General features: G+C 48.1%; 1 protein-coding gene across 1 annotated transcript in view; it reads right to left on the bottom strand.

Moving 5' to 3' along the window:
- The window catches only part of SRGAP3 (SLIT-ROBO Rho GTPase activating protein 3), a 255,707-nt gene that overhangs the window by 23,416 nt on the left and 204,680 nt on the right, over positions 1 to 27,611 (bottom strand). Inside the window, 7 exon segments of the mRNA XM_032649515.1 lie at positions 3,947 to 4,026; positions 6,870 to 7,097; positions 7,298 to 7,403; positions 10,915 to 11,049; positions 20,409 to 20,486; positions 22,190 to 22,250; positions 27,312 to 27,414. Coding sequence (XP_032505406.1) covers positions 3,947 to 4,026; positions 6,870 to 7,097; positions 7,298 to 7,403; positions 10,915 to 11,049; positions 20,409 to 20,486; positions 22,190 to 22,250; positions 27,312 to 27,414 — 791 coding nt within the window.

Below are 27,611 nucleotides of genomic sequence, written 5' to 3'. Positions count from 1 at the left end.
ATCCCACATGCTGCGGAGCAACTAAGCCCGTGTGCCACAACTACTGAGTCTGCGCTCTAGACCCCGTGCGCCACAACAAGAGAAGCCACTGTGATGAGAAGCCCGCACACCGCAACGAACAGTAGCCCCCACTCGCCGCAACTAGAGAAAGCCTGTGCGTAGCAACGAAGACCCAATGCAGCCAAAAATAGATAGATAAATAAATTAATTAATTAAAAACAAAATAAGATGGATTGACAGATGGGTAGACAGATACATGTAAAAGCAAATAAAGCAAAATGTTATCAATTGTAGAAACTAAGTGGTAGTTATATGGGTGTTCACTGTACAATTATCTTCAACTTTTCAGTGTGTTTGAAATTTTTTTATTAAAGAAGATACTGGGAACCAATATTTTAGAAACAAGTAAAAATCTTACCCTGATTTCTAGTCAATGCCTAGAACAATCTAATGAAAACTGTGGACCTCTTCTCAGAGGCACACGTTCCTACAGAAATAAAATTTTGCCTGTAATGGGCCTCCTAAAGCCCATTTATGGATACCTGATGTGTGCAAAGAGTTAACAGTTTAATGGTTTTCTAGATGTAGATGATGTGCAAGGAGTCAAAGGGCAATTTGGGCGAATTTGGGGAAAATATCAATGAAAGGATGATGGTGCACATGTTAACTTTATGAGCACGTTTCTGTTACCAGTTTCAGTGGTTTCTTTGTCTGGCAGTCTGCTTCCTCATTTAGCATTGTATTAATAAAGTTGCTACTGACTGGCTGCCTTAATGTTTTCATTGTTTATTTCCGACAATCAAGGGTTCTTAGCCTAACCATCGTTTCTTCCTAAGTCTTGGAGACAGGGAAGGGCAAGCACAAATGGATTTTCCACACTCACACCCATGATGTGTTATAGACTCAAGACAGGGCAGCGGGCGTCAGTTAGGTGCAGAATCTGCTGAGACAGCAAAGGCAGGAGACTCTCAAACAACTGACTTGGTCCTCCAATTCGGTCACTCATTGGGTGAGCCATCGAATACAAGGACGTGGAGTTGTGGTGTTATGGCCTATTTGACCTTTGAAGAGCTGGGCTCCATTCATACAGGGTACTTTCAAGAGAGACGAAGATACCAATGGATCTCCTACATGAAATGTCTTAGAGGGAAGTAGGTAAGAAATCAGGCAGTTAGGCTGCCAATAAATAGTCACATCAATAAAATTCTTTGGACTCGGTTTCTTTATCAGGATCAGGAAAGATTTACACTGGATACACAGTCAATTAATGTTTCGTAGCCACCTAGTGGTCCCAAGCACTGTGCTAAGCTCTTTCATGTACGTCACCTCAGTTTAACCTAGACCACAATTCTCTTGCTGCTGCCATTCCCATTTTACAGATAAGGAGACCAAGGCCAGAGGTTATGTGGCTTATCAAAGATCACATGGCCATAAAGGTCTTGAGTCCAGTGCCCCCTTGACCATTCCTGCAGCTCAACATTTCTATGACTGTTTCAGCTGGAGTTGGCATGAATGTAAACATTTGACAATGCAATTAGTTTTTCTCCAGAGAACGTCCATGGTTCAGCACCCACACCAACACACAGGATACAGCGAGAGCCTTCCCTGAACTGGCTCTCCCGGGGAGGATCACTGTCCTTCCGGGACGATTCTTCCTACCTTTGTCATTCTCAGAAACCAGCAGCATGACAAAGAACAATAGGGGCAGTATCTCCCGGAGAAGCAGACACAAGGCTCTGATCTATCCCCTTCCAGGGACCTGTGTGCCTCTGCTCTGAGGGGTCGAGGCAGCATTTTCTGGGGGTTTTCTTGGTAGGGGTGAAGCCTGCCAGGTGTGTCCTGTGGCAGCAAGCCCCGTGCTATCTGGCCTTCCCCCTCCTCAGTCCTGATGCCCACGGCACCTTCCACCTCCAGTGAGGAGCTGTGGGGAAACACAGCAGGTGCAGGGTGACTGACAGCAACCTCAGCCCCCCAAAAGTGGGTCCCCCAGGAAGGCTGCAAGGCTCCTCAGAGGGCACCTGACCCACTTCCTCACAGATGTGTCTGCCTCCACCAGCAGCCTCCATAGGTCTCAATGCTGAAAAATCAGTCTAACTTGTTGGACAAGAGGTGTTTTCCACCAGTGGAAGAAGAGAGGCTGAGAGCAAGATCTAGAACAAGAGCTGCGCGCACGCGCACACACACACAAACACACGGGAATAAACAAGAAACAGATGGAGAGAACGACAGGGGGGCTGTTAAAAGTGATAGAAGAAGAGGGTGGACTGGAGGTGGTAGGAAAGGAGAGGAAAGGAAGGACGTAGAAAAGCAAACCACTGCAAACAAGCAGAAGGTGGCAGCCTTCATATCTCAAAACAAAGGCTCTGCAGGACACTTTCCTCAGCTCAGGATCACTTCAGCCTCTGAGGATTCTGGCAGAGCTGAACACTGTGCCTAGATGTGCTTTCCTGCCCTGGGACCCAGGTCCGACCCATCAGCTCCCTCTCGGGCCACAGTGACTGGTTCTCGCCTCAGTGCGTGACTCAAGGCAATGCAATGAGACTTCATCCCAGCAGCTTTCTTGGAACCATTCTGAAAAGGAAGCTCTCTTCCACTGGGACTTTGGGTAAAAGGATGAGGAAAGCCTGGAGTTGCCAGAGACCACCACACAGGGAGATCCTACCTGAGGATGAAGCCAACACAGAGGGAAGCAGAACGGCAAGGTGGAGACACATTCCTGACAAGCTCTACTAAGCTCCTGGATCCAGCTATGCCTGAAGCCATGCCTACCTGGGACTTTCAAGTATATGATCTGAATCCCTTTTAGGCTTAAGTCAGTTTGAGTTGGAGGTTCTGTGGGTGGAAACTGAAATAGTCCCACTAGAATATGAAAACCCACCTATTAGTCTTGCCTCTTATGCCAACTCCCAGAAACCTCACCTGAGGAGATACCCAGTTCTCCTGACAAAAATGGTGGCCAACAGGGCCTGGGACTGTCCCACAAGACAAACACAAAGGCCAATAAGAGAACTGCTGAATAATGATTTTTTAAAAGTGAGACTATCACAGGGAGAAAGGAGGGCTGTGCTCAGTCAACATAGGGAGGTGTTGTGACTCTCAGGCCCTTGGCACCTGGGCTTGCATGGGCCCCTTCCTCCACTAGAAGAAATGTCAAAAATTATATCTCACAACTGCATTGTACAGAGATGAATATAATCCAGGCTCATATTCTCTTTTTTCTTATTATTAAAAAAAAATTAAAATGTTTTCATGGGCCCTGAAAGCATCGTGGGCCCTGGGCACTGTGCCTGACCTGCCTAATGGAAATGCTGGCCCCAGGCCCGTATTATCCAGACTGCTTGCCTATACTGTCCAGGCTCCCTAGAGACAAACCTGATTTTATTTCCTTGTCTAGAGGGGTGGAAGGTCTGAGGAGTCCCTCAGACCCCGGCCGGCCTTTCTCTCTCTACGTGCTCACACTTCCCTGGGTCACCACTGTTTGGCCTCGCTTTTGGGGTACCCACTGCATTGGGTCACCCCTGTAGCCTGGCATTGTCACTCTGCATGGTGCGGAGCTGCTCTCGACCTGTCAGGTGACAAGACCAGGAGCGCCTTGATGACCCACGTCTGGCTCATTGATGTGCCCCAGGTCCCAGCTCAGGCCGGGCGCAGAACAGACCCCCAACAGGGGAGGGACAGAGGACAAAGCCTGCTTCCTACTTAGGAAACTCTTGCCACTTAGGATTTGCACTCAGGCCAGGCAGGACACAGAAGGGAAGGAGGCAAGCTGTGTGGGGATGCAGTGGACTGGAGGTCTTTCTGGGTCGCTGTCTGCGTCAGAGGATGACGTGCTGACTTGCAAAGCTGGATGGGTGGAGGTTACGTGGGTCGGCCCAGCAGGTGGGCAGGCATGAGTCAGCAGGAGAGGCCCCAGGTGAGTTCCTCGCCCCGATTCCCCCTCACTCACCTTCATCACTGGTGTGAGGCTCGGTGCCATTGTCGTGGTCAACTTCGTCGATGGTCCCTGGCTCGCTGTGCGGGCTGTCGCTGCAAGGAAACATGGGGAGGGGACTCCTGGGGGGGCTTTGTACCTCACACTGCCCTCAGCCTCCCTCAGGCGCCGGCCTAGCCCACCTCTGCGCCTTGACCCAGATCAGGCCAGGCCCACTTCATCCCATTTTTTTCATCTGACCACCCGCAGACCTTCCTAACAGAAAACCACTCCCGGCCCCCTCACCCATTGGGAAGATTCCCTGAATACCATCCCCCAACTGACCCCAGCCCTGAAATTTGCTGGGCTGTCTTCTTGGTAAAGGCCGTCAGTGCCTAAGTATTCTGTAAGATCTAGAAAGCAGTGAAACACCAACGTTTTTCCTCAGAAGGACCTCAGGCCAGAGCAGAGGGAACTTTGGAAGTACTGAGAGTCATCCATCTGGCCTGGCTCCCTGCCTTTCTTGCAGCAGAGGTGACAAGCTCAGCAAGGTGGGTGAAGCTCCCAAGGAGTGGGTTCCTCGGGGCTGCCTCATGGTGCTGCGTGCAAAATCCACATCAGCCCAGGTGGCGAGCAGGCTGGCAACCATGATGGGCTTAGGGGTAGAGTGAGTCCAGGACCATCAAATTCTGTCATTAATGCACTGGGATAATTTCATCAGCTGCTGCCCCATCACTGGATTGTAAGCTTCTTGAGGCCAGGGTTCATTCACATAGTGAGCCAATCAGTTTTTTTTTTAATCAAACCATTGACTGAGTCTTAATCTATGCCAGGCATGGTGCTAGGTAAGAGGGATGCATTGATGGGTAACGTGGACACAAACCCTGCCCTCATGGGCTGAGAAACAGAAGTGCTACAAGTTGAAATGTGTTATATAGGCACAGATAAGCAGAGACAAGAACAGGAGAGCGGACCTACATAGGGTGTCAAGGAAGGCTTCTTGAAGGTGACATTTACAATACCATTTAAAGGAATATGGACTTTATTATGAAAAATTCTCCTGGATAAGTTCCAGACTCTGCACAATGGCTTAAGATCTTTTATAACCTGGCTCCTGCCGGCCTGTGGGGCCTCCTCCCTCACCATTCTCTCGTCACATGCAACACTGCAGGCATACAGAACGCTTTTCATTTTATTGCATGCTCCAGGCCTAGCACATTCTTTGCCCGCTCTCACCTGGCTGACCCAGTTCATCCTTCAGGCCTCAGTCAAGTCACCGTGTTTCCTCCAGGAAGCCTTTCTTGACCTCCCTACATTGGCTCCAGGGCCTCTACTCCTAGAACTGCTTCTTTCCTCCTCCCTGTCTCAGGGGTTACTCCTGGTCAGGTTACATTCCTACCCCTCAGCCCAGGGCCTGGCCCAGGACAGATGCTCAGTAACAATTTGGTGAATGAATGTTGTCCACTGTGATGAGACCCTCAACCAAATCCTCCTTTTTGGCTTTGAAAACTCCTCCAAAATTACCATGTAATTAGTAGTTTTCCTTTCTCATGGGGCACAAATGGGATTAAGAAAAGTGTGGTTATTGTATGTAGTGCTTTGGTAAGTATGCTAAGATCTGTACGTGCCTTCCCAGAGCACTAATTATATATATTGCAGCAAGAAAAGAAAACTGGTAATGGCTGCAAGAGCGATAAAGTTGAAAAGCTTCTCTTTGTCTAAAAAGTGTGCTTGCTGGTTGTAGGATTTCTGTTACAGATCAGGGACAGACTGGCTCCAGGTGCCTCAGATGAGATTAGAGAGCTGTGGTCCGGTGTTTCTATGCAGAGAAGTGTTGCAGAGAAACAAGGAGGCTGGAACGTTTCCCTTCTTTGAAGCTGCTGCCCAAATATGCCCACAGAACTAAAGCGAGGCAAGAGTCCAGGAACGCTCTGACAATCAAAAGACTAACTCCCCTGTAGGCATCTGGCTGAAAGCAGTGTGGGTAACCCCTGAACATACAGCTGTGTGTTGTCCTGGATTGGGAAGAAAGAAAGAGTAGGAGCCCTTTGGTTTTTGTCAGTTGGTGTTTTGAATTTTCTGTCTTCACAGAAATGTTCTATTTTCACCGTATTTTAAGGTCTTAGCCTGGGGAAGGTAGTCAGCCCTGAGTTTGATAAGATTCTAAAATATTTCTCCCAAAACCCAGTGTAGCACCAGGTACACAGAGGTGCCCAACTAGCACCTGTTGGCCTGGTGTGGAGCTCTCAAAGAAAGTGAACAAACTTTGCCAGGAACAGAGAACTCTAGATGGTAGGGGACAAGGGTGGGAAGTGTCATTCTCAGTTTAAGAGGTTGAGGTGGGGATTATCCACCCCCTGCGGCCTGAGATGGGCTTGCAGCTCACCTGGCCAATGACAGCATTACATACATCTCCTAATCGATGTGATTAGTTCACCAGACCCAAGCCTCAGGAGGAGACGTAATTCTTGGACTTGTGTTAAAACATTTGGGAAGGAGGAGCTCTTTTTCCACTGGGAATGGCGAGAGAACAGGCTCTAAACTGGTGTTACCAGATGCCTCTCTGAAACTACCAAGGGAGAGGCTGCCTGAGAATGAAGCCAATGTAGAAGAAAGCAGCCAGGGGCTGGGAATTGCAGGACTGAGTCCTGATGATAATAGTTGAACTCCTGGATCCAGCTATACCTAAAGCTATGATCCCAGACTTTATTTAGTTAAAACTAAATTCCCAATTGGCTTAAGCCTGTTTGAGTTGTATTTCCGTCCCTTATAAACCAAGACAGTCTTGACTGATGTACCTATCCCTCGTATAAGGCTGGAGCGAAGCTCAAATGAGAAAATATATATGGGAGTACAGACTAAAAAGCAGTAAGAAAATCAAAGGGTTTCTTACTGTTCTGGTTCAACAGTAACAACAACAACGATGATAATAATAATATCAAGAAGAATGGAATCTTACCAATATTCTTCCCCTCCAGCCATGCATTTTTCATACACAGGTCCCTCTAGCTCCCGGGGGCTGGGGAAGATGGCTTCATGGTGGATGATGATGGTTTTGATGACTTCGTTGACATGTGCCTGGCAGGACACAGGGTCTTGCCCATCGGGGATGTGCATGAGGGTGGGCCCGAAGCAGATGGCCAGGTTGTAGGGATCCATCATGTTCTCGTCACTATATTGCGAGAGGCTACAAGAAAGGAGTACCCACAAGTCACCAGGGAAAGGTGAATCCTCCCCCGTGGTTTCTTTCTCTTGGGGGCTCTACTCGTGTTCAGGAGGGTCCCATGTTCTAGGAACAGTTGTACCTACAAACCTCAGGACACCCCCTCCCAAAGGAGGCCAGGGCTGAGTCAAAGAGGCGGTCCCCCCCTTGGCTTGGCAACTCACTGGTTGAGGAAGGCGAAGAGGTATCTCATGACCACGATGACCACGCGGGGAAGGGTGATGAGGATTTGTTGGATCTGGTGCACCCTCTCAGCTGGGTTCTCCAGTTCTGTAACATAAAGGGACTTTTCAGGGCGCCTTTCATCAGCAGAGAGCCAAGTAGCTGACATTTGTGAGTCCCACCTGTGAGATCAGCCCATGTGGTTCAGGGGGAGGCAGGTTTTTTGTTTTGTTTTAATTAATTAATTTATTTATTTATTGTTGGCTGTGTTGGGTCTTCGTTGCTGCACATGGGCTTTCTCTAGTTGCGGCAAGCAGGGGCTACTCTTGGTTGTGGTGTGCGGGCTTCTCATTGCGGTGGCTTCTCTTGTTGTGGAGCACGGGCTCTAGGCACGCGGACTTCAGTAGTTGTGGCACATGGGCTCAGTAGTTGTGGTGCACGGGCTTAGTTGCTCCGCGGCATCCGGGATCTTCCCAGACCAGTGATCAAACCGTGTCCCCTGCAGGCAGATTCTTAACCACTGCACCACCAGGGAAGCCCAGGGGGAGGCAGTTTTACTCTCAGTTCCAGGGATGGAAATGTGACCTTGGCCTAGCCAATCAGAGCATCAAATTCCCCTAGCCACAGGGCTGGGCCCAGGAAGGGGTCCATGGCCTAATCAGAACAAATCAGGGTCGATCCTTGGGACTCAGCTGGAGAAACCTAGAGAGAAGTTCCCTCTTGAAAATGGGTAGAGGAGCAGCTGGGGGCTCCCAGGAAAGAAGATGGTGTCCGGGAGTGCAGTCACCACAGAGCTGGAGGGGACAGATTCCTGAAGATGTCGTGTAAGGTCTGAGTCCAGCTGGGCCTTAACTTTTCAGATATATGAGCCACTACATTCCCTTTTACGGGTTAAGTCAGTGTAAGCTGAGTTTCTGTCACCTGTAGCCTATGAGTCCTGATGAACACAGGCAGGGACCAGGTTTTATTAGACTCTTTAAAAACACCAGCTGCAGCACAGGCCTGGCACAGAGTAGGTGCTCAGGAAATGAGCACTGAATAAATAACCACCTCCTGAGCTGTATATTGGTCAAAGAGCCTGGTGATTCCTGGGCTCTTGTCTCTGACCCCCATTTTCAGGTCAACCCTAGAGATACAGACATTTAATCAGTCAGGCCAGAGTTGGGGGCAGCAAATTGGGCTTGGTAAGGAGAAAAAAGTGCTTTGTGGGCTTTTCTCTGTAGAGAGAGAAAGCTCAGGCTAAGAATGAGCTACCAAAGCTCCAATGATTATCTGCAGGGCTGATGCATAAACCCATGTCAGTTTCTTTTTCAGAGAAAAACATGTTTTTCTCACTCAGCCCCTCCTCTCTCCAGCCTCCAGATCCTGTCAGCATGTTCCTTTAAAAACACAGCTTTCCCCTTTCTCCTCTGTATCCAAGGCCCTTCATGATGCAGCTTCAACCACCCTTGCCTGCTTCATCTCCCAGCTGCCACCCCTTCTCCAAGTATCTGAAGATGATTGAGAGCCATGTTTCTCAGATGAAGTGGGCGTGCACCTCTGGGGCACTTACAAATATGTGGGGCATTCTCTGGGATTGTTGCAGTGACTGGAGGGTGCCACTGGCATTTGGGATCCAGGGGCCAAGGTGCTAAGGGTCCTGAATGTGTGGGACACACAACAAGGCACTGCTCTACCCGAAGTGCCAGTAGTGCCCCGCAGAAGAACTGTGCCAGGCCACCTTAGCCACCCCCCACCCCTCCACCCAAACACACAAAGGCTCTCCTGCTCCAGGTCTTTGCACACACTGGTGATCTCTCTTCTTCACCTGGCATGCTCCAGCCTACCTTCAAGGTCTGGCCCCTCACCAAGGCCTCCACACAGAGTGGAAGGCTCTGGCACACATATCGAGTCCACTGCCCCCCATACAGGCCCCTCCGTGTCCTCGGCCTCAGTCACACTGCCCTAGACCACCTCCACTACTGTTTATTGTTACTGTTTTCTTAAATACATTTCTTTAAAAAAGGAGACCTTGGGCTTCCCTGGTGGCACAGTGGTTGGGAGTCCACCTGCCGACTCAGGGGACACGGGTTCGTGCCCCGGTCCGGGAAGATCCCACATGCCGCGGAGCGGCTGGGCCCGTGAGCCATGGCTGCTGAGCCTGTGCATCCGGAGCCTGTGCTCCACAACGGGAGAGGCCACAGCAGTGAGAGGCCCACGTACCGCAAAAGAAAAAAAAAAAAAGGAGACCATACCTCACTCTGTAAAGGAGAAACCAGGATCACTTGCCATAATTAGAATGTAACATAAAAAGAGATACAATGAAAGCAAAACAATGCTACCAAATTATAGGTAGACATTGTTTTATACAAAAATTTCTGAGACTGGGGCCCTGCTCTCTCTGTTTAGCAGGGAGATTGACTTGTACGTTGGGGGCAGAGGGGCTGTCACTCCTTGATGTAACCAAGGCTTTGGGAGGGAAGTGAGGAGGGACTTTTCCTCTCACACTGTTATTCAAGGTACACAATGCCATGACCTTGTACCAGGGGCCAAACACCTTGTCCGCTCAGGAACTGGTCTATTGGAGCTTCTGGAAATACTGGCTGAGCAGGTGACACGGGGCTCAGATAGGGATGGGCTTCTGTGGCCTGGGATTTCTGAGAGGTGGTCTGGAGCCTGAAGTGGATCAGGAAAGATGAGCAGGAAGTAGTGGGGGGCAGAAGAGTGGAGGAAGCGCCTTTCACACAAGACAAATAAGAGGGTTCAAGCCTCCCTAGGCTCTTGTCACCTCCTGGGGCACTTCCCTGGCTGCAAATATCCCTCAGAACATTGTGAGAAGCATCCCTAGTGAAACGGGGTGTGGGGCAACTTTTCTGTAACTCAAAGAGTTTATTTTTAAAAAAAAAGAGTTTATTCCAAAATACTAACATTCTAATATTCTAAAATTAAAAGTTTATTTAAAAAAATACTCCCAAAAGATTGCCGTGGATTTTGGCATCTTACAGTCAAGGTGCCTTTACTTCAGCCCCTAGATTGGGCTCCTGCCTTTATCCACAGAAATACTAGTCAAGAAGGACTCTCATGGCTAGTGATGTCAGAGGAAGCCCACAATCAACTTATTTTCATCATTTCCCTGTTTGCCATATTGCTGACCTGACTCCCAAACCTTCCATGACTCCCTGTAACCCAAGGGGAAAAGCTCTGGAATCCTTGCAAGGCATTCAAGGCCTTCCCTTTCTTGCTCCATCGGACCCTTCCAGCATCTTACACCATGTACTGGCTGGGACACCCTCCTGCTGGTCCCATTGATCTGTGTGTCCCCAACCCTTCCTAGGATCCCTGAGTCCACTCCTCCCCAAAGACTCTACTCACATCATTCTCCCTCAGCTGTGATCTGAGAAACCAAGGCTCCCTCTGCCTCTTCTCTTCTGAGCTCCTCCTATACCCAGAGGTGTACCATGCCCATGAGTCCTTCTATTATAAACCATCTTGTTATTTCCACAACTAGGTTTTAAGTTCCATGAAGACAAGAGTCATATGGCTTCTTTCAAGGCACCCCTCCCCTGCAGCGATGAGCCTGGAGTGCAGCTTCAATAAAGATTGGTCAAGAAATTGATCATTCCACCTGGGAAATACTTACTAATAGTAGATATCAAATCTTGAAACCTTTCCTTAGGAAAGAGTGGGTTTTCCAGTCCTCGGAAATACAGTTTTAGAACGCCAGCGACTGAATTGATATCTCGTTCATTTTGATCATCCACAAGCGGGTCTTCACCTAAGGGGAAACAGGAGATGACGATTCAGCTCGGTAAAGGGGCAGGGTGTGTGCAGATGGAGGAAGAGGTGACCTGGCCCAGCCTGAACTGGAGGACAGATGTGACAGCCTCTGCCATACAGCATGCTTAGAGTGCTCCCTGCAGCGGATTCTGAAACTGCTCCAATCTCTAACAACGCTGTAGAATTAAAATAATGAACATCCGTCACCCTACACTTACACTCATCTTGCCATATTTGCTCTCCCTCCCTTTCTCTACTTATATTTAATACTGCTCAATTATTTGAGAGTGTTTTGTAGACATTACAACACATCACTGCTAAATACTTCAACACATTCCTCCTCAGCATAAGGCTATTCCCCTACGTAACCGTGTATTACACCTAAGAAAATTAACAAGAGTTCCAAAACACCGTGTCACAGACTTTACCCAAACATTCCCCATTGTCCCACGTCTTTCATAGAATTTTTCAAACGCTAAGATCTAATCAGCGTTCACACAATTCATTCAGTTGTTATGCTTCGTTAGTCTTTTGAATGCAAAACAGACCCCAACATTTTTTATTGTTAGTTTGTTTTTCATAATATTGACTTTTATTGAAGAGTCCAGGCCAACTGCCTTGTAGAATTCCTCACGTTCAGGATCTGTCTGATTGCTTCCTCATGATTAGAGTCAGGTTAAATATTGTGGCCAAGAATACTATGTGGGTAATGCTTGATCACTGGGTTAAGGTGGTGGCCTCTGGATCTCTACACTGTAAAGGTATATTTTCTCCTTTGTAATAACAAGTGTAAAATATAAAATATTTTTGTAAACAATAAGTGATCTGTGTGCATGTCATCATGCTTAACATATTTTACCCAGTGCTTTGAGCATCCAATGATAACTTTTGCCCAAATCAATTATTACCCTGCGGTTCTAACAAAATGGTGATTTTCTGTCATTCCATCTACAATTATTAGGTGGCATTCTTCCCTAAAGAAGAGCTTTTTCCCTCCACCCTCCTATTTTTTAAAAAACATTTTATGGGCTTGTTTTTATAATTTTTAATTAAAGTGTTATAACCCGCTACATCACTATTCATTGGGGTGCTCAGATTGTCCCCAGATTTGGCCAGGGGGAGTCCTTTCTTATGTCCTTTGATGCGACCTCTATTGAGCACTTAATTGCTTTCTGGCATAAAAGATGTCCCTGAATCACCTGGTACTTTCCTTGACCTAGACCTGGAATAAAAAACTTCTCTAAGGAGCTTTGTTTGCTTTTTGCAGGGCATGGTATTTAGAAACCAAGATCTAGGTTCTAGGTGTGCTCATTGCTACAGGAGTGTCATAAAGAACATCTCGGCTCTTTCAGTACATAGAGCTAGAATATACATTTTTTTTTTCACAAGTTCACACTGATATTTCTAATTCATGTTTAAGGTACAATGTTTTCTTTACCTTCATTTATTTTGTATTTTCATTTCATTTTTCTCACAGTGAAAATCTTGTTCTGAATAGTATTTATAATTGATATTTTAATGTATCTGCCTTATCCTACAATATACATAAAATAGTTTCAGATTTTTTTGTTTTTGTTTTTGTTTTTTTTTTGCGGTACACGGGCCTCTCACTGTTGTGTCCTCTCCCGTTGCGGAGCACAGGCTCCGGACGTGCAGGCTCAGCAGCCATGGCTCACGGGCCCAGCCGCTCTGCGGCATGTGGGATCCTCCCGGACCGGGGCACGAACCCGTGTCCCCTGCATCGGCAGGCAGACCCTCACCCACTGCGCCACCAGGGAAGCCCTAGTTTCAGATTTTTAATAACCATATCACCACTAGCAATAAACCTACTATATAAAAATTAACGTTTATTTGCAGGGCTTTTTTTGTTTTTTAGGCCCTCAGAATGTATCCCACTAAAGACATATGATCAGAAGACAGAAAGTAGATTAGTGGTTGCCTAGGGATGGGGGCTGGAGTGTAAGCGGTATAGGGAGTGACTATAAATGGGTACAGGGTTCCTTTTAGGGATGGTGAGAATTTTCTGAAATTAGATTATGGTGATGATGTACAAATCTATAAATATACTAGAAACTACTAAAATATATACTTTAAAAAATGGATGAGCCTTATGGTATGTAATTCAGTAGAGCTTTTAAAAAAGCGTATGACCAGAGCACATGTTGAAAAGTTACTCTCTGTATGGTTGTCACTCTGATATACAGCTTATTTGTTTCTATTTATATTCAATTTTAGGGATTTAATTTTTTTAGAAATGCTTTTTTTTAAAAGTATGCAATTTTGAAAATATAAAGCATCCACATGTTCCAGGAGTCCTAACGAGATAAAAAGTTGCTTGCAGAGAAGCCCTATTCTTATTCTTCTCTCCCTACACCTTACATTTAACCATTTTCATTAGTCTCTGGTTTGTCCTGCTAATCTTTCTTTCTGCAAAAATAAGCAAATACATATATACAATTTTTTTACCTTCCCTCATTTCTTACATAAAATGGAAGTAGCACACTCTGCTACTACATATACTTGTTTCTTCTCTAAACAGTAAATCCTAGAAATCCCTCCTTGTCAGTTCATACAGATCTTCCTCATTTTTTTTTTTATGGCCGCAAACGACTCTATTTCATGGATAGACCATAATGTAGTCAACCAGTCTCCTATGGATTGACATTCCCATCTTTTGCTGTTACGAATACTGCCACAACAAATAACCTTGTACCTGTGTTTCTTATTCATAGAGGTGTGTCTCTGTGGTAGGTTCCTAGAAGTGGGATTACTGGGTCAAAGGGCAAACAAACGTGTAGTTTCATCAGATAAAGCCAAATTCTCCTCTGGTGGGGCGGCACCATTTTCTCCTCCTCCCAGCAACATAGGGGAAGGCTGCTTTTCCATAGCCCTGCCCATGGAATGTCTTTTAAATTTTTGCCAATTGCACAGGGGAAAATATCTCAGGAGAGCAGCACTTTTCAGTTTAATGGGGGTTGCTGAGCTAGTTCACCACCAGGATTTCCACGGGGGACGTGAAAGGAAGCAGGCAGCAACCTGACACCTCCCTGAAGGTGCTGAGAGAGGTCTGCTCAGTGGGCTTCTCCTCCTCCTCCTGCCAGAACAGCCCAGAGCAATCTAAGTCTGGTAAGCAATGAAGAGCAGAACTGCGGGCTTCCCTGGTGGCGCAGTGGTTGAGAGTCCGCCTGCCGATGCAGGGGACGCGGGTTCGTGCCCCGTGCTCCGTGCTGGGAAGATCCCACATGCTGCGGAGCGGCTGGGCCCGTGAGCCATGGCCGCTGAGCCTGTGCGTCCGGAACCTGTGCTCCGCGACGGGAGAGGCCACAGCAGTGAGAGGCCCGTGTACCGCAAAAAAAAAAAAGAGCAGAACTGCAAATTCATACTTGGATCTCTATACTATGCCTCTGTGGGAAGAGAATGTGTGTCACTGCCAGGGCCTCTGCTGGCCCCAACATGCTTTAGTGCAAATTAGAGAAAGACACCCCCCACACACACTTCCTGAACCAGGGCTTGTGGCTTCCAGGGCATGAGCCAGAGTTCAGCACATTCCTGTCCTCGTGGCTGAGTACTCTTGTGCATTGCCCAGCCTGAACGACTGTGTGTGGCAGCCCATGCATTGTGTTCCATAGGTCAACCTCCCAGATGTTGCCATAGGAGGAGATGAAAATGCTTCCCCACAGGGGTTGAATGTAAATGTCCCCAGCGATTCATGGCTGCTCTTTACTGGTACTGGCCACTGGCCAGATTCTGTTCCCTCAGATCACTGTCTCCGGAAAACTCATTCTAAGCAATCATCTGGGACCCACCAGCCTGCACTGAATCAATCTGGTTTTGCCTTACACACACACACACACACACACACACACACACACACACACACACAGGCATAATGACTGATTGCTTAGAATAAGTTCCTCTAGGATTACCTTTTTTTCTCTAAATTAGTTTCTTCTTTAAATTTAACCTTCAGTTTTGAGTCACTTAGTTGCCTGTTGCATCAAATGATTCTTTGGTTTTACACGTTGCCTCCCAGTGATGCCAGATGGGATCAGTACAGCCCCAGGTGCCAGCTGCTAATGCCTATAAAATACCATCTTCCCCAAAGGAGAATCATTTAAGAGTTCTTTGGACTTTATCTTCAAAAGTAGCCAAAGAATTCAAGTGACAGGTTATCCCAGAAAATCTTTTGCAGTTAGTGAACTTAGGGTATCAGTAAGAATATTCAGAATACCACACACACAGTTTAGGTGATCTTGGTATAGTGGTGGGACAGCAGTGATTATAAAATGAAAGTAAATAACATGTACATGCTCTGTTGGGGGACACTAGAGGGAAACAAGTGTTCAGCCTAGAAAATCATTTCTCAGTGGATTTCCTATGAAGTCAATGTGTCTTGGGTTTAACTTTGAAACAAATTTAAAAATTTAAAAACTGGAAAAAAAAAAAAAGGAAAATGCTTCCCCCACAAGACTTTCTCATGAGGAAGGAAGAGAGAAAACATTAAAAAAAAAAAAAAATATATATATATATATATATTGCCTATACTGATATAGCACTTTTCAAGTGAGAAGCACACTGGCACATGTGATCTCTCTTAATCCGCAAAACAGCACTGCATGGCACCAAGGGAGGCATGGTCCCAGCTCCACCCCTCTCACCTGCAAGAAAGCTGAGGCCCCAACAAAAGAAACAACTTGCTCATGTAGTCAAAAACAGACACCAGCAGCTCCCAGGTCTCGTAATGCCTGGGAGATATTCCTTCTTCTACCTGTGGTTTTCAATTCTATCTGCTGCCTGTCTGCCTGCATGCCTATCTATCTATCTATCTGTCTGTCTATCATCTATCATCTTCCTTCCTTCCCTCCCTCTCTCCCTCCTTCCTTTACAGTAGAATCTCAACTTTTTTTTTTTTTTTCAAGAAAAAAGTTCCCATGGATGAGCAAAGCTGCCTTAGTTGAATTTAGAGAAAGGTGCAAGCCCTACCTTCTTATCTTCCCTCCTTATCCCAGTAGCAGCCCTTGAAGCCCCTCTGAAGGACCGTAAGAGTTTGAAAACTGCGCTGTATTAAGCTGTTCCCCTAGTGCATCACATGTTACTCTTGTGGTCTCATGATCCAAAAGCACAAGGATTTTACTTCCTCCATATAAGCTCTCCTTGTTAAGTCTGGTTAACTTACTGACCACACACACACACACACACACACACACACACACACCCCATCCATTCTTGCTCTTCCTCCCAGAAGGCACTTCGTCCATAAAAGGAGCCATCCAAACAATCCTCCCTCCTAGCCCAGGCCTTCGGCTCTCTGCAAGGGTGGCCAATTTTGGCTTAGAAATGAATGGAATTCCAGAGTTCAAGATGAGCAGGATGGTGTATGTGAATGATGGCTTCCTCCAGGAGGAGAATTAGAGCTAAAATTTCAGGCCAGTCCAAGAGAAAGCTAGTTCCCATTTTGCTAGCTAGTTTCCCGGGGAGGGAGGCAGAATGATTACCAAACAGCCCTGCCTGCAGCCTGCTCCCAGCCAGGTCGCCCCAGCATTCCCTAAGGGCTGAAGGCAGGCTGTACCCAGGGCAGAATGAACACACCGTGTGTGCTCACAGCTCTAGGGGAACGTGCTGCTGGATGGGGGCATGGCATCCAGCATGGTCTCTCCAGGGCAGGTCTCTGCGGCCAGGATCCTCCCAGCCCCATCCCGACGCTCCACAACGTGACAACCCCTCCCTGTGTCTCCCGCTCACACCCCTCTTCCTGGGGTAGGAAACAGATCTGAGAAGGGCCACATCCAGAGTGTAGAATGTGTCAGATCCTACATGCCATGATTTCAGCCCCAAATCCAAACCCTATGTTGATGTGAGCACAGTGAAAGGACCATTGACTCCCTTTCCAGCCACCCTTCCACATGAGGAGAGAACACAGGCAGCTCTCTCACCTTTTACATACCAAGAGGACAGGGGATTGGTTTGTGGGGAAAACAGAGAGGCAAAAAGCTAGCCTGGGAGACAACAGCAAACCACAGCTCTCTCCACAGCACAGCTGCTGATTCCTGCTTTTCCATGATGTTTTCTCCTTCATTTTGCCAGAAGATTACAGGATGATCTCAAAACTTGAGTGCTGAGTTTGAGATTTATTGACAGCAAAATATAATAAAAAAAATCATAATCCCTTGGGCTTCCCTGGTGGCGCAGTGGTTGAGAGTCCACCTGCCGATGCAGGGGACACAGGTTCGTGCCCCGGTCTGGGAAGATCCCACATGCCGCGGAGCCATGGCCACTGAGCCTGCGCATCCGGAGCCTGTGCTCCGCAACGGGAGAGGCCACAACAGTGAGAGGCCCGCGTACCGCAAAAAAAAAAAAAAAATCATAATCCCAACTAAAACCCTGGTTGACTCATGTCAGAGGAGAAGGAAAGTGCGTTTAGGAATAATAAGTCAAAAATGGATTTCTAACATGTAATTTTTCAGAAGCTTAACAAAAAGAGGTCCGTGCTCCTTTCAACAGCCTTCTGCACGGAGTGTAGGCAAGAGCTTCACCCAAAGAGAGAAAAAAAGGGGCTGAGGAGGAAAAGACCCATGTCTGTTTGAACAAGTGGCAAAGGACAGGCACCCTGCAGGGATTAGAGGGTTTAAAATTTTTTAAATAAAAGGAAGAAAGGAAAAACACACAATGTACTGGTTTGGAGAGAAAGTTCCATCACCAGTTAGAGCAGGTGGGCCGTGAGGAGTGGGCCCGGGCCGCTCACTGCCAGGGGCTGAGAAGAACACAGCAGCGAGCCAGGGAGAGAAAAGCCGGTTTCAGGAGATGGGGGAGGATGTGCCCCGAGGGTCAGCCAGGTCAGGAACCCAAACCCAGGGCCGGTGGGTGGTGAATGTCAAGAAACAGAAAGTAATGCATGTGAAATCTGGGTACCAGCCAGCCCAGAGAAGCCAAAAAGGGTTTTTCTAAAAGAGACATCCCAGGAACTATTCTTTTAGAATAAGCCATGCTCCCGTGTAGGCTCGGGTGGAGCCGAAGGACGAAGCAGGCAAGAGAATGAGATTCATCCCGGAACGGCAGTGAGAGGGAGAGGGGCCAACTGCACACATGAGGCAACGAAAAAGCAGAAAACAATTTTTGCAGCTGAGGTTTGGGTCAGGTGATCTCTTTGCTCCAAGGAGCAGAGAAGTCTAATTTGCACAAATACCCCTCCAAGGCACCTGAGCAAGTAACAGAAGGTGCTGACCTTAGAAATCACATTCAGGAAGGAAAGAAAGCAGCGCTGCTGGGGTGGGGATTGGGCCTGGCTGCCTGGTACAGCAAGGTACTTACTTACAAGACACTGGCAAGTAAGAAAACACAACGGGGAGCGGTCACCGGGCCGGAGGCACCAGGCAGTTTACTCACGACATACAAGGAATTCTCTCTGATGGGGTGAGCCCAGGAGGATGGAACCAGCAAAGGGTCCAGACCACGGCTCTGTTCACTTACAATGAACACAGGGCAGCAGGGGTGTTAAGGAATTGGGGGAAATAAAGAAACCAAACCCTGGCTGGGCTGTCTGTCACTGCCAAGAGAAGCTCAGGGAAATGATGAATGACACTTCTATCAGGGATGCTGAGGGGAGGATACCTCTTGCTTTGTGGGCTTTGCACATGCTGTTCCCTTGGTCTGGAATGCCCTTTCCCTGCTTCCCCTGACTTTTACTCTTCCAGCCTCAGCTTAGGCATTTCCTCTTCCAGGAAGCCTTTCGAGGCTTTGCTATTCCTCCCTCTTCCACGCAAACTGGGCTACGGGCTCCCATGCTACCCAGCGATTACTCCATGCTTGCGCTGACCGTACTGTTTACTAAACCGGTTCTCTGCTAGCAATGACTTGTCTGTTGTTCCTATCATATTGACAGGCCCTAGTCCATTACCCAGTGCAGTGCAGGGCTCAATGCAGGCTTGTTGAGAGGATGAATAAACGCGCAAGTAGGAGCTTGGAGCAGGGCAATTCTGGGGCTCCCTGGTTCTAAGTACCCAAGATCCTGGAGTGGACTCCAAACCCTAAGCTCTCCAGGACCCTCCTCATGGGCCACTGAGAGCCACATCCAGCCCAGTCCTGCTCTCCACACCCAGTTCCAAGCCAGAGTGCCTAGCGCTGCAAAGCTCTGTGCTGGGGGCTATGGTGGTGACTGCCTGGGGCTGACAGACTGCTTCCTCTGCCCTGGAGCTAGATCTCAGGACGGAAGCGGGAGGATAGGGTGACCGAAGGTGAGTCTGCTCAGGAGGCAGCCCCTCCAGGAAGCCTGGCAATAAGTCGGGAGAAGTCTAGGGCTGGAGCCCCGGGGAGAGGCTTGCTCAGAGCACAACCAACAAGGACAAACCATAACCTTCCAAGGCTATTAGGAGGATTACATAGAAGAATGGGTAAGAAAGTGCTTTGTAAATTGGGATGTGATGTATTGTGGGGAAATGGGTTTGGGATCCGGGTCCTCAGACCAAACTTAGTACCTAACTACTCAGAGAAAAATGTAGGAAATCAGAGCTGAGGAGTAACTACGGAGACAGGATGCTTCCAAATGCTGTGAAACTAGAGGTGCAGATATCGCTTAGGATGCCCCCACACTGGCTCTTCTTTCCTCCCTGGGGTGGGCTTTGTTCAACAACCAGAGAGTGTGATGCTGGAAAATATTTCCTTGAACGGAAATGCACGGACTCTCAGTTTCACTGTAGCAGCAAGATATGTCCTAGTATAAAAAGGCAGAGGTTTAAGAAGACTTGAGCTCCTCCTGACCCTAGAAAGTCCTTACTTTGCTTGGAGACTGACACTGGCCATCTGTTCCCATCAGGGATCCTGAGGCCAAAGGAGGCTCAACCAAATAAGCCACATTCTGGTGGCCACTTCATTTCTGATAAGCTTTTATATCGAAGTGGGAACTAGGTAACCTCCCCAAGGGTTGGGGAGAATAGCTTTGCCAAAAACACTGCATAAAAAAGAATTAGGCAATTCTAAGCCACTCCATGTTATCTAGCTTCTTCCAACTTTTCTAAAACACAGCAGCCTTTACAGAGTCACACAATAACTCCAAGACCCTCTTTCCCAGCAACCACTGTAGAGCCCACCAGAGAAAGTCACCCATGTGTGCTGGTAAATGTTCAACAGCTAGCTCTTTGGCGGCGAAAAGAAAAAGATCAAAGGTCTTAGTGTTTGCCAATTTCTGTGGTGTAAATACTCCCACCTTGGCTGATTTCGAGCTACCAAGGTGAAGTCACTGAAGGTGAAGTTGGGAAGAGATGTTGATACAAGCTGCCCCAGCACCACTGGCTCTAAGACATGCGTTAACACCCAACCTGGCTTCCTCTGGACACAAGCTGGAGATGATCACTCCACACCTACCTCTCTCAAAGGAATTTTTGATGTCATTGACTTCAACCTGGGATCCTGGCACTCTGAAGATCCCTTGCTGCTGGAGTCCTAAAAGAAATAAACAAACAAAAAAAGAAAGAGAAAATGCCTTGAGCTCATCAGACCACTGGGAACATGGAAGACTCTCCCCACTGCTTGCCTCTTTCTCCCACCATCCTCTGTAACAGAGTCATTCCCAGTGACTGTCTCCTGGCAGAAGCCCCAAAGGAGCCTTTGCGATGAACTTCAGCTGGTCCAAATACTCAGTCACATTCTGCTTCATATGTCTAGGGTCTCTTGTTTGGGCTTGGAGGAAACAAGAAGTTTATATCAACACTGGACCAGTGAATGACTTCCACTTTAACCCACAGGTCAGTTCAATCAATAACTGGGTAGTGAATGCTGCCTAATGCATTCATCAGTTGCACTGGTCCCAAGTAGCTTGGCCTGAGTTTACAAATGCCATCGGAGTTTAACAGCCACAGAGACTCTGAATGAGAATGATTAATGCCACTCCCTCAACCATTCCCTCGCCCATCACAGACAACGTCTTCCTTCAAGAAAATCTAGAGTCTAGAGTGCATGCTGGCTTGGGATCAAGGAGTTTGGGGGACATTAACCTTTTGCAGAAGGACAATCTCATTTTTTATGTGTTTCTACGAGGCCTTAACAAAGAGGAGACCTTGATACCTGACACAGCAGTAACAACAAAACAGCGACCTATAAGATTGAAGGAATTAGAGGGCCTCCCTCATCTGAAAAGGGAATTAAGACTGGGATCCTTTCCCTGAGATTCAGTTTTTCTATATGAAACAACTCTCCACTTTATAATTCAGGAAAGTGTTTACCCTTAAAGGCAGGCTTTAGTTAAAGTTTGGTTTGTACATATAGTATGTGCTCAATAAACGTTGTTCATTTCTTTCGTGCTGAATTTCTACCACCTGTGTCTCTTACCCCATCCTCCTGGTTCATTCCCATCCAGTTATGCTGGCCTTCTTTCCCATATTAGGCCTTGACACTTGCCATTCTCTCCACCTGGCTGGCTTCTTCTACTCAAATATCACCCCCTCGGAGATGGCTCTCCTTACAACCTTAGCCAAAGCAGGCCTGCCCTCCTCTAGCCATTCTCTATCCCCTTTAATTAGTTCCTTGGCATTATCACTATCTGAAATTATATTATTTGTCTCTCTGCCTGTTCATTCCCTTGCCCTTCTAATTGGTCATGTAAGCTACCTAGGGCCAGCATCCTACCTGTCTGGTTTGTGGCTATGCTGCCATTGTCAAAAACAGTGCCTGCTATGCACTCTGGAAATACATTTTTGGAGGGATGAATAAATGAACAGATGGAGGCACAATTTAAGTGCTGGGGACACCATGTGGCAAATCCCAGACACTCTATTTCCTCCATGGAGCTTACCACAGTCTAGCAGGATTAACTGATCGGTTGACCAACCTCATTCAGCGCTCAAAGTGCAGAGCTCTGGGCTCGAGTGGGAGCAAAAAAGGAACTAATACGGTTGTCCCATGTGCCCTCCCTGGTCCTCGGTTCTCCTAGCTCCTGGGTCTTCTCACCACCATCTTCAGTTCCCCCGACACACAAGGCTCAACAGACAGCACTTAAGATAGCAGCTGTTCTATAGAACGTTTTCCCTCTCAGAAGCAGAGCAGCAACAGGAAATCTTCCCAGACGAATTTGAATCTCATTTCTTATGAGAACAGCCTAGCACCTGTTCTGGAAAGAGCTGAAAACACTGCCCTGAGATCGAGCTTACCATATAAATTGATGTATCTGATGCAGCTCTCGACGACCAGTGGTATAGCTTGTCCTGAATCCTTAAGAAAAAAAGTTGTGAGTTGTATTGGACTTGGCAACCACCACAAGAGAGAAGACACTGCAAACACAGATTATGAACTCAAGCCAGAAAATTAGTACCATCAGATTAGTAGGAAAACAAGCAAGGAAACACTAATTCTAAAGTCTCCACAAACAGTTAAAATAGAAAGTCTTCTGTGATTGCAGAAAAGCCATAGCTGTGATCGTTTTAAAGAAATGCTCTGTCTTCCTATTCATCTGGGAAGGAATCAGGGCTCAGGAGGCCTGATAGGCACATCAGGGAAAGGGAGGGAGCCCACCGCCTGGAGGGGCTGGAATCCGCCCTCGAAGACTTCTCTGCCTCCCACTGCCCTCAGCCCCATCTCAACTCTGTTCTCCCAGCGCTCAGGGCAGGATCAAGGCCTCTGCCTAGTGCTGTAGGACCTGCTGCCAGAATTAAGAAGGACACACCATGGGGGAGGCAAGGCTGGCCCCAGGGATCCTTTTGAGCTCAGAGGAGGGGAGATCAATTCTACTCACAACGTAACAACCTAAACATCCAGACAGATATTTGTTTAACAGTAAACACATTAAAAGGAAAAGTTCTAGAAACAGCTAACGTCAGCCACTGATCACTGAGTGGCAACCTTAGTCAGAAAGGCTGAATAAGATGCAGTTCTAAATACATGCATCTGGGGTGTGAATGTATTTTCAATTATATTTTCCTAGACTGGCCCACAACCACAGAGAGCTGGGCACGGGATAATTTTCTTTCGGATTCCATGACTGGTTGACCTCTCTGCTATTTCAGGCCACTTACAGAGCATAAAAAATTTTTTAAAACTCTCTTTGAAAAGGGGCCAAGTTAAGCACTAGCTTCCTCAGAAGGTGAGGAAAGCAATGAGGCATATGTAATATGCTCATGTAAAGGGACAGAGAAAAAAACCATGATTTGGATGCTTTCGTGGGTCCTCCACACCCCACCTGCAAATTCTGTCCTTGATTAACTACCGTCACGGAGAGGGTAATAAAGTGGACTCATTGGCAACAGGCAAGGCGAGCCCTGTGCTACTAGTCAGGGCTAAAGACAGGTTCCATCCCGTTGAATGGGGCTGACGGAACTTTCCAGTAAATACCTGGTTCCTGGTTCGAGCATTTCTTCTTCCTCTGATAACAAAAAATAAACAGGCAGCAGAGCAGAAGAAAAAGAAAAGATTACGCAGAAGTAATAAGACCAGTTAGAGCAAGCAGCTCCTTCAGAGTCCGGGAACGCCGAAATGCAATGGCAGCCAGCGGAGGTCCGGGGAGACGGCAGGCAAACCGTGGGCCCAGTGGAGCTCCGGACCTGCCCGGCCAGCCTTCCAGGGTGGCTGCCTCGGACGCCAGGGGGCAAAGGGGCCTCTTTCAGTCCTTGTCAAAGGGCAGGAACGGTGTGTACTGAACACTTGCCCCACCCCAAGTCTAGCTTCTCCTCAACACGGGGCCTGTTTACTCACCAATGGTGAGAGCCCACCTAAGACTCTTTAACGTTAGCCCAGCCACCCACAGAAAAGGAGGGACACACGCCCTCAGGTGTCTCCTGTGACACTGGCCCTGCAAGTCAGCTCAGGAAACCTCGCTCTTAGCTCTTAGTTAACCAAGACCGTGTTTATGAGGTGCCCTCTGGATAGGACCAAACAGGATTCCATCTGGTTCCAAATTCCACACCGCTGCCCGTGCTTTCCTACCAAACACCTGGGGCAGCTTGTCCCGGGTACCCACTTGGCTTTGCTTTCCTTCTGCCCACGGACCCTCACCCTGGCACTGAAAAAGCCTCAGGGAATGCAAAAGCTGACAAAGCCTGGAGGAGGGAGGGCAGTGGAGTCAGAGAGCCTTCGTGATCTTGCGGGCAGAACCAGAGGCTCTGCTTTCACTGAAGTCGCCCATTTGCAGGCGAGCACGGCCTCTTCTTTCTTCCCACACATGCAGTGGGTCAGGCTCTAGGGTGCGTGCTGTGTCTCATCCCGACTGAGAAACGGGAGCATGTGCGCCTGCTTGCTGGCGTCACCTGTCCAGCCCCTGGCACCTCAGCAACTAGAATTTTCCTATGTCGACTACGCCTACCTGAACCTAGGACAGCAGTGCCAGGTGATCAGACAGGGCCCCGTGGGCACTCTCCGGAAAGCCCAGGCAGCACTAACAGCTAACATCTCCATGGTGTTTACCCTGCGCCAGGCAGAGCTCTAGAACCCGGCAGGTGTTACTCATCTGATCCTCCTCACACACTCAGGAGGTGGGTAATTATCATTCTCATTTTATTGAAACAAGGTAAGGACTCCCCCTGCCTCAGCCCGAAGGTAGACCTCCTGGGCCTCAAAATTTATCATAATAAATTGTGTTTCCTTGTATCTGAGAGAAGGGGGGAAAAAAATCAAGCATTTTGAAAAGAATCCATTCAGGTAAGGTCCTAGAGATTTATACAAGTAACTCCAACTACGTTTATCCGTCATTCTTGGGGATGCTTCCTTGTCCCTCTAAACCCTCATAATCATGGAGTTTCTGTGATGTTATTTTATTGAAAAGCCTTTCAGAGCTTTATAATTTCAGAGCTGGGGATTCTTAGTTCACGCTGAATCTTCTTCCAGATAGCGTGGGAATCATAAGAGGAAATTAAATTCCATTCGCAAAGGTTGAAGGACTGGATGCATCACACTGCCTTTTCATTTTCTGAGAGTTAACAATCCTTGAGGTTGGGGTCCCGCCGCTGCAGCCTGTCCCCACAGGGAGCTAAGAGTGGGCGCGCAGAAGAGCTGGCGGAATTGCACAGATGATGTGCGGTACAAGCACACGTGACTATAAAGAAATGCATTCGCTCAACAAACATACTTTTTTCAGTCAAACGGTCCCCTGAGGAGGCTGTGCTCTTATTTCAGCAACATGCTGCTGCCTAGTGCTCTGGGGTGACCCTCTCTGGGGGCTCTTTTCAGAGCCAGTCCCCTAGCGCCCACTACGGCCTATGCCTCTTGCCATATTGTGGCTCCAGGGGCTACAAAGCCGGGCTCTGATTGGCGCTTTTCATTCCAAAGACTGGGGTGTCCGTTCTCAGACAAAGTTTTGGCACCGCTGACAAAGGTCCTGCTGCAGGCTCTCGGAAGACTGACCAGCTGCAGCAATGGCTATATATTTAGAATAAGGATGTGGCTTCCTGGTGACTACCTCCAAGGGGCAGACAATCCCACGGTTGGTGCATGGCACTCGATCGTCACACATTTTTTGTAGGAGCTCTCCATTCAGAGACTGTTTCACTGAACAGAACACCTAACTTGCAAATGCCATCAGGTAAGAGCTCCTTCCAAGCGTCCTGACAGAGCACCTGTTTCCAAAGAGCTGAGCATGTTCTGAAAGGTGTCTGTGTCTCTGAGCCTTTGCTCATTCTGTTCCTCCTCTCAGGGGCTCCTCCGTCCTCCCCTCTGCTGTGTTCCGCCCCATCCTTCAAAGCCGCCCGGACCCCACTGCTCACAGTTCTTCCTGCTCTGAGCTCTCACAGAACTTATTTCCGTGGGGAATCAGTCACCAAGTGCTCATCCTGAATCATCTTCCGCGTTCAGCCTTCTGTCAAAAACCTCCTGAGCAACATGACAAGCTCCTTGAGGGCAGAGAGAGTAGCAAATGGGCCTCAGTCCCCTCTCAGCTCTGGAGTATGGCTTTTTCGAGAAGAAAGTCTTGTTGGAGCGAGGAGGGAGGATGAAGGAAGGGCTCTTGAGACAGCCCCTCTTCCCATGACCTTCTGGATGGCAAACTGCTCACTCGGAGTCACCTCCAAACAGCACCCCTTCCCTGATGCACGCAGTAGCACCCCTTATTTTGGGGTCCTCCACACCTCCCTCCTCTGAGGCATCCTAGAGCAGCTGCTGCTGTTTCCCACCCCCGGGCAGTGCCAACGTGTGCCCTCCTTTTCCCCTTTCCCTTCCCCCACTGTCCCCCAGAACTCAGCTTACAGGCAGAGGGACCCAGGCTGGTCCTCCCTACCCCCTCCCACGCCTGAGGCCAACCCTCCCTGCCCAGCAAGTCCTGTTCATGCCCTATATGAGGACAGGGGATAGACAGCCAGAGCAGGGGCAGCCTCAGCACTCCAAAAGTGTCGGCAGGGCCCGAGAACCTTTATTTTTCTCCTGACTCTTATTTTCTGCAAAGGGTCTTCGTTAGATGGGGCACGCTTCCAATAACTGTCAGGGATCTTCTGCTGTTCCCCTAAGTAATGTTCAGAATGCATCTCCCCTTCCTCAAGTATGTCCCCCACGTGCTGCCCTTTTCAACTCCATCACCATCTTAACTTGCCTTGAGCTGTTCTATCTGGGATGGCTTGATCCTGCACCCTTTGCAGCCAAGAAGTAAGAAGAGAAACTCACTGAGGTGAAAAGCTTTTTTTTTAGTTTAAGGTGTAAAGGATTAACCTGGAATTCTAAAGGGACTACCTCAGCTCTTTTCTCTTCTCCCAAACTGCCTAACAAGAAACAAAATTAGGTGGAAGGGTTGTCTCTCGTACAAATTGTATGTGTTGTGTTCCTTTGCTGGTATATTCTCAACTTTAAAAAATCACTTGTATAAAAACACAGTTACTCACAGGGCTTTTCTTTGTATTGTTTCCAACCTGTCTCCTCTTGGGAGATGTGAGTGTGACTCAAGGCGAGGGGGTTTCTCTAAGTGTCCCTCAGGCTGGTCAGGACTGCAGTTCCTGAAGCAGTGAAGTGGGGCTGACAGGGACCACTGTCTGGCACGGATTCAGCGCCACCTGGATTTTACTGGGTCCCAGCATGATTGCAACCCTCCCCCAGGGCTGAGAATCAAGGGAAAGCACTTAGGAGCAACTGGTCAGAGGCAAAAGCAGCTCTGATTAGAAGCCCTCACTGAAGCTAAGAGCAGGCTGCCGGGAGGACCAGCTTGCCACAAGGCCTGGCCGAGGGCCCGGATTGAAAGTTCCAGTCCGTCAGTCGTTGGTAGGTCGGTAGGTTGGGGCAGGGCCGTTGGCCAGGGGAGGAGGTGGAGAAAGGCTGCCATTACATTGGGTGCATTCGCGGACTCTGTGGCTCCCCAGCAAGTACCTTAATGAACGCTTCCATACAGCCGTTAAATAGTTTATGGCTACACACTGAGAGAGGCCTAGGTCTCCTCATTTTCTGTGGTTTAGGGGGAAGGCAGGGGGGCCTAGGGGAAAACGGAACAAAAGAAATCAAGAAAGCAAACAAGGTAAACATACAACTGGGAAAAACGCTCTTACGACCCACGACCGGAGGAGAACACAAAATGCAAATGGAAGGCCTGAACCCCCAGCGCACTGGTGTCCAATGCTCCATCTGAAGGCCTCTGGATGTTTAAGCGGGTCTTAATTTACCCACGGTGGC

The sequence above is a fragment of the Phocoena sinus genome, chromosome 11 (assembly GCF_008692025.1).
Source record: "Phocoena sinus isolate mPhoSin1 chromosome 11, mPhoSin1.pri, whole genome shotgun sequence".
Taxonomy (NCBI): Eukaryota; Metazoa; Chordata; class Mammalia; order Artiodactyla; family Phocoenidae; genus Phocoena; species Phocoena sinus.
The sequence above is the reverse complement of the archived record's forward strand: the minus strand, read 5'-3'. Positions and strand labels throughout refer to the sequence as shown.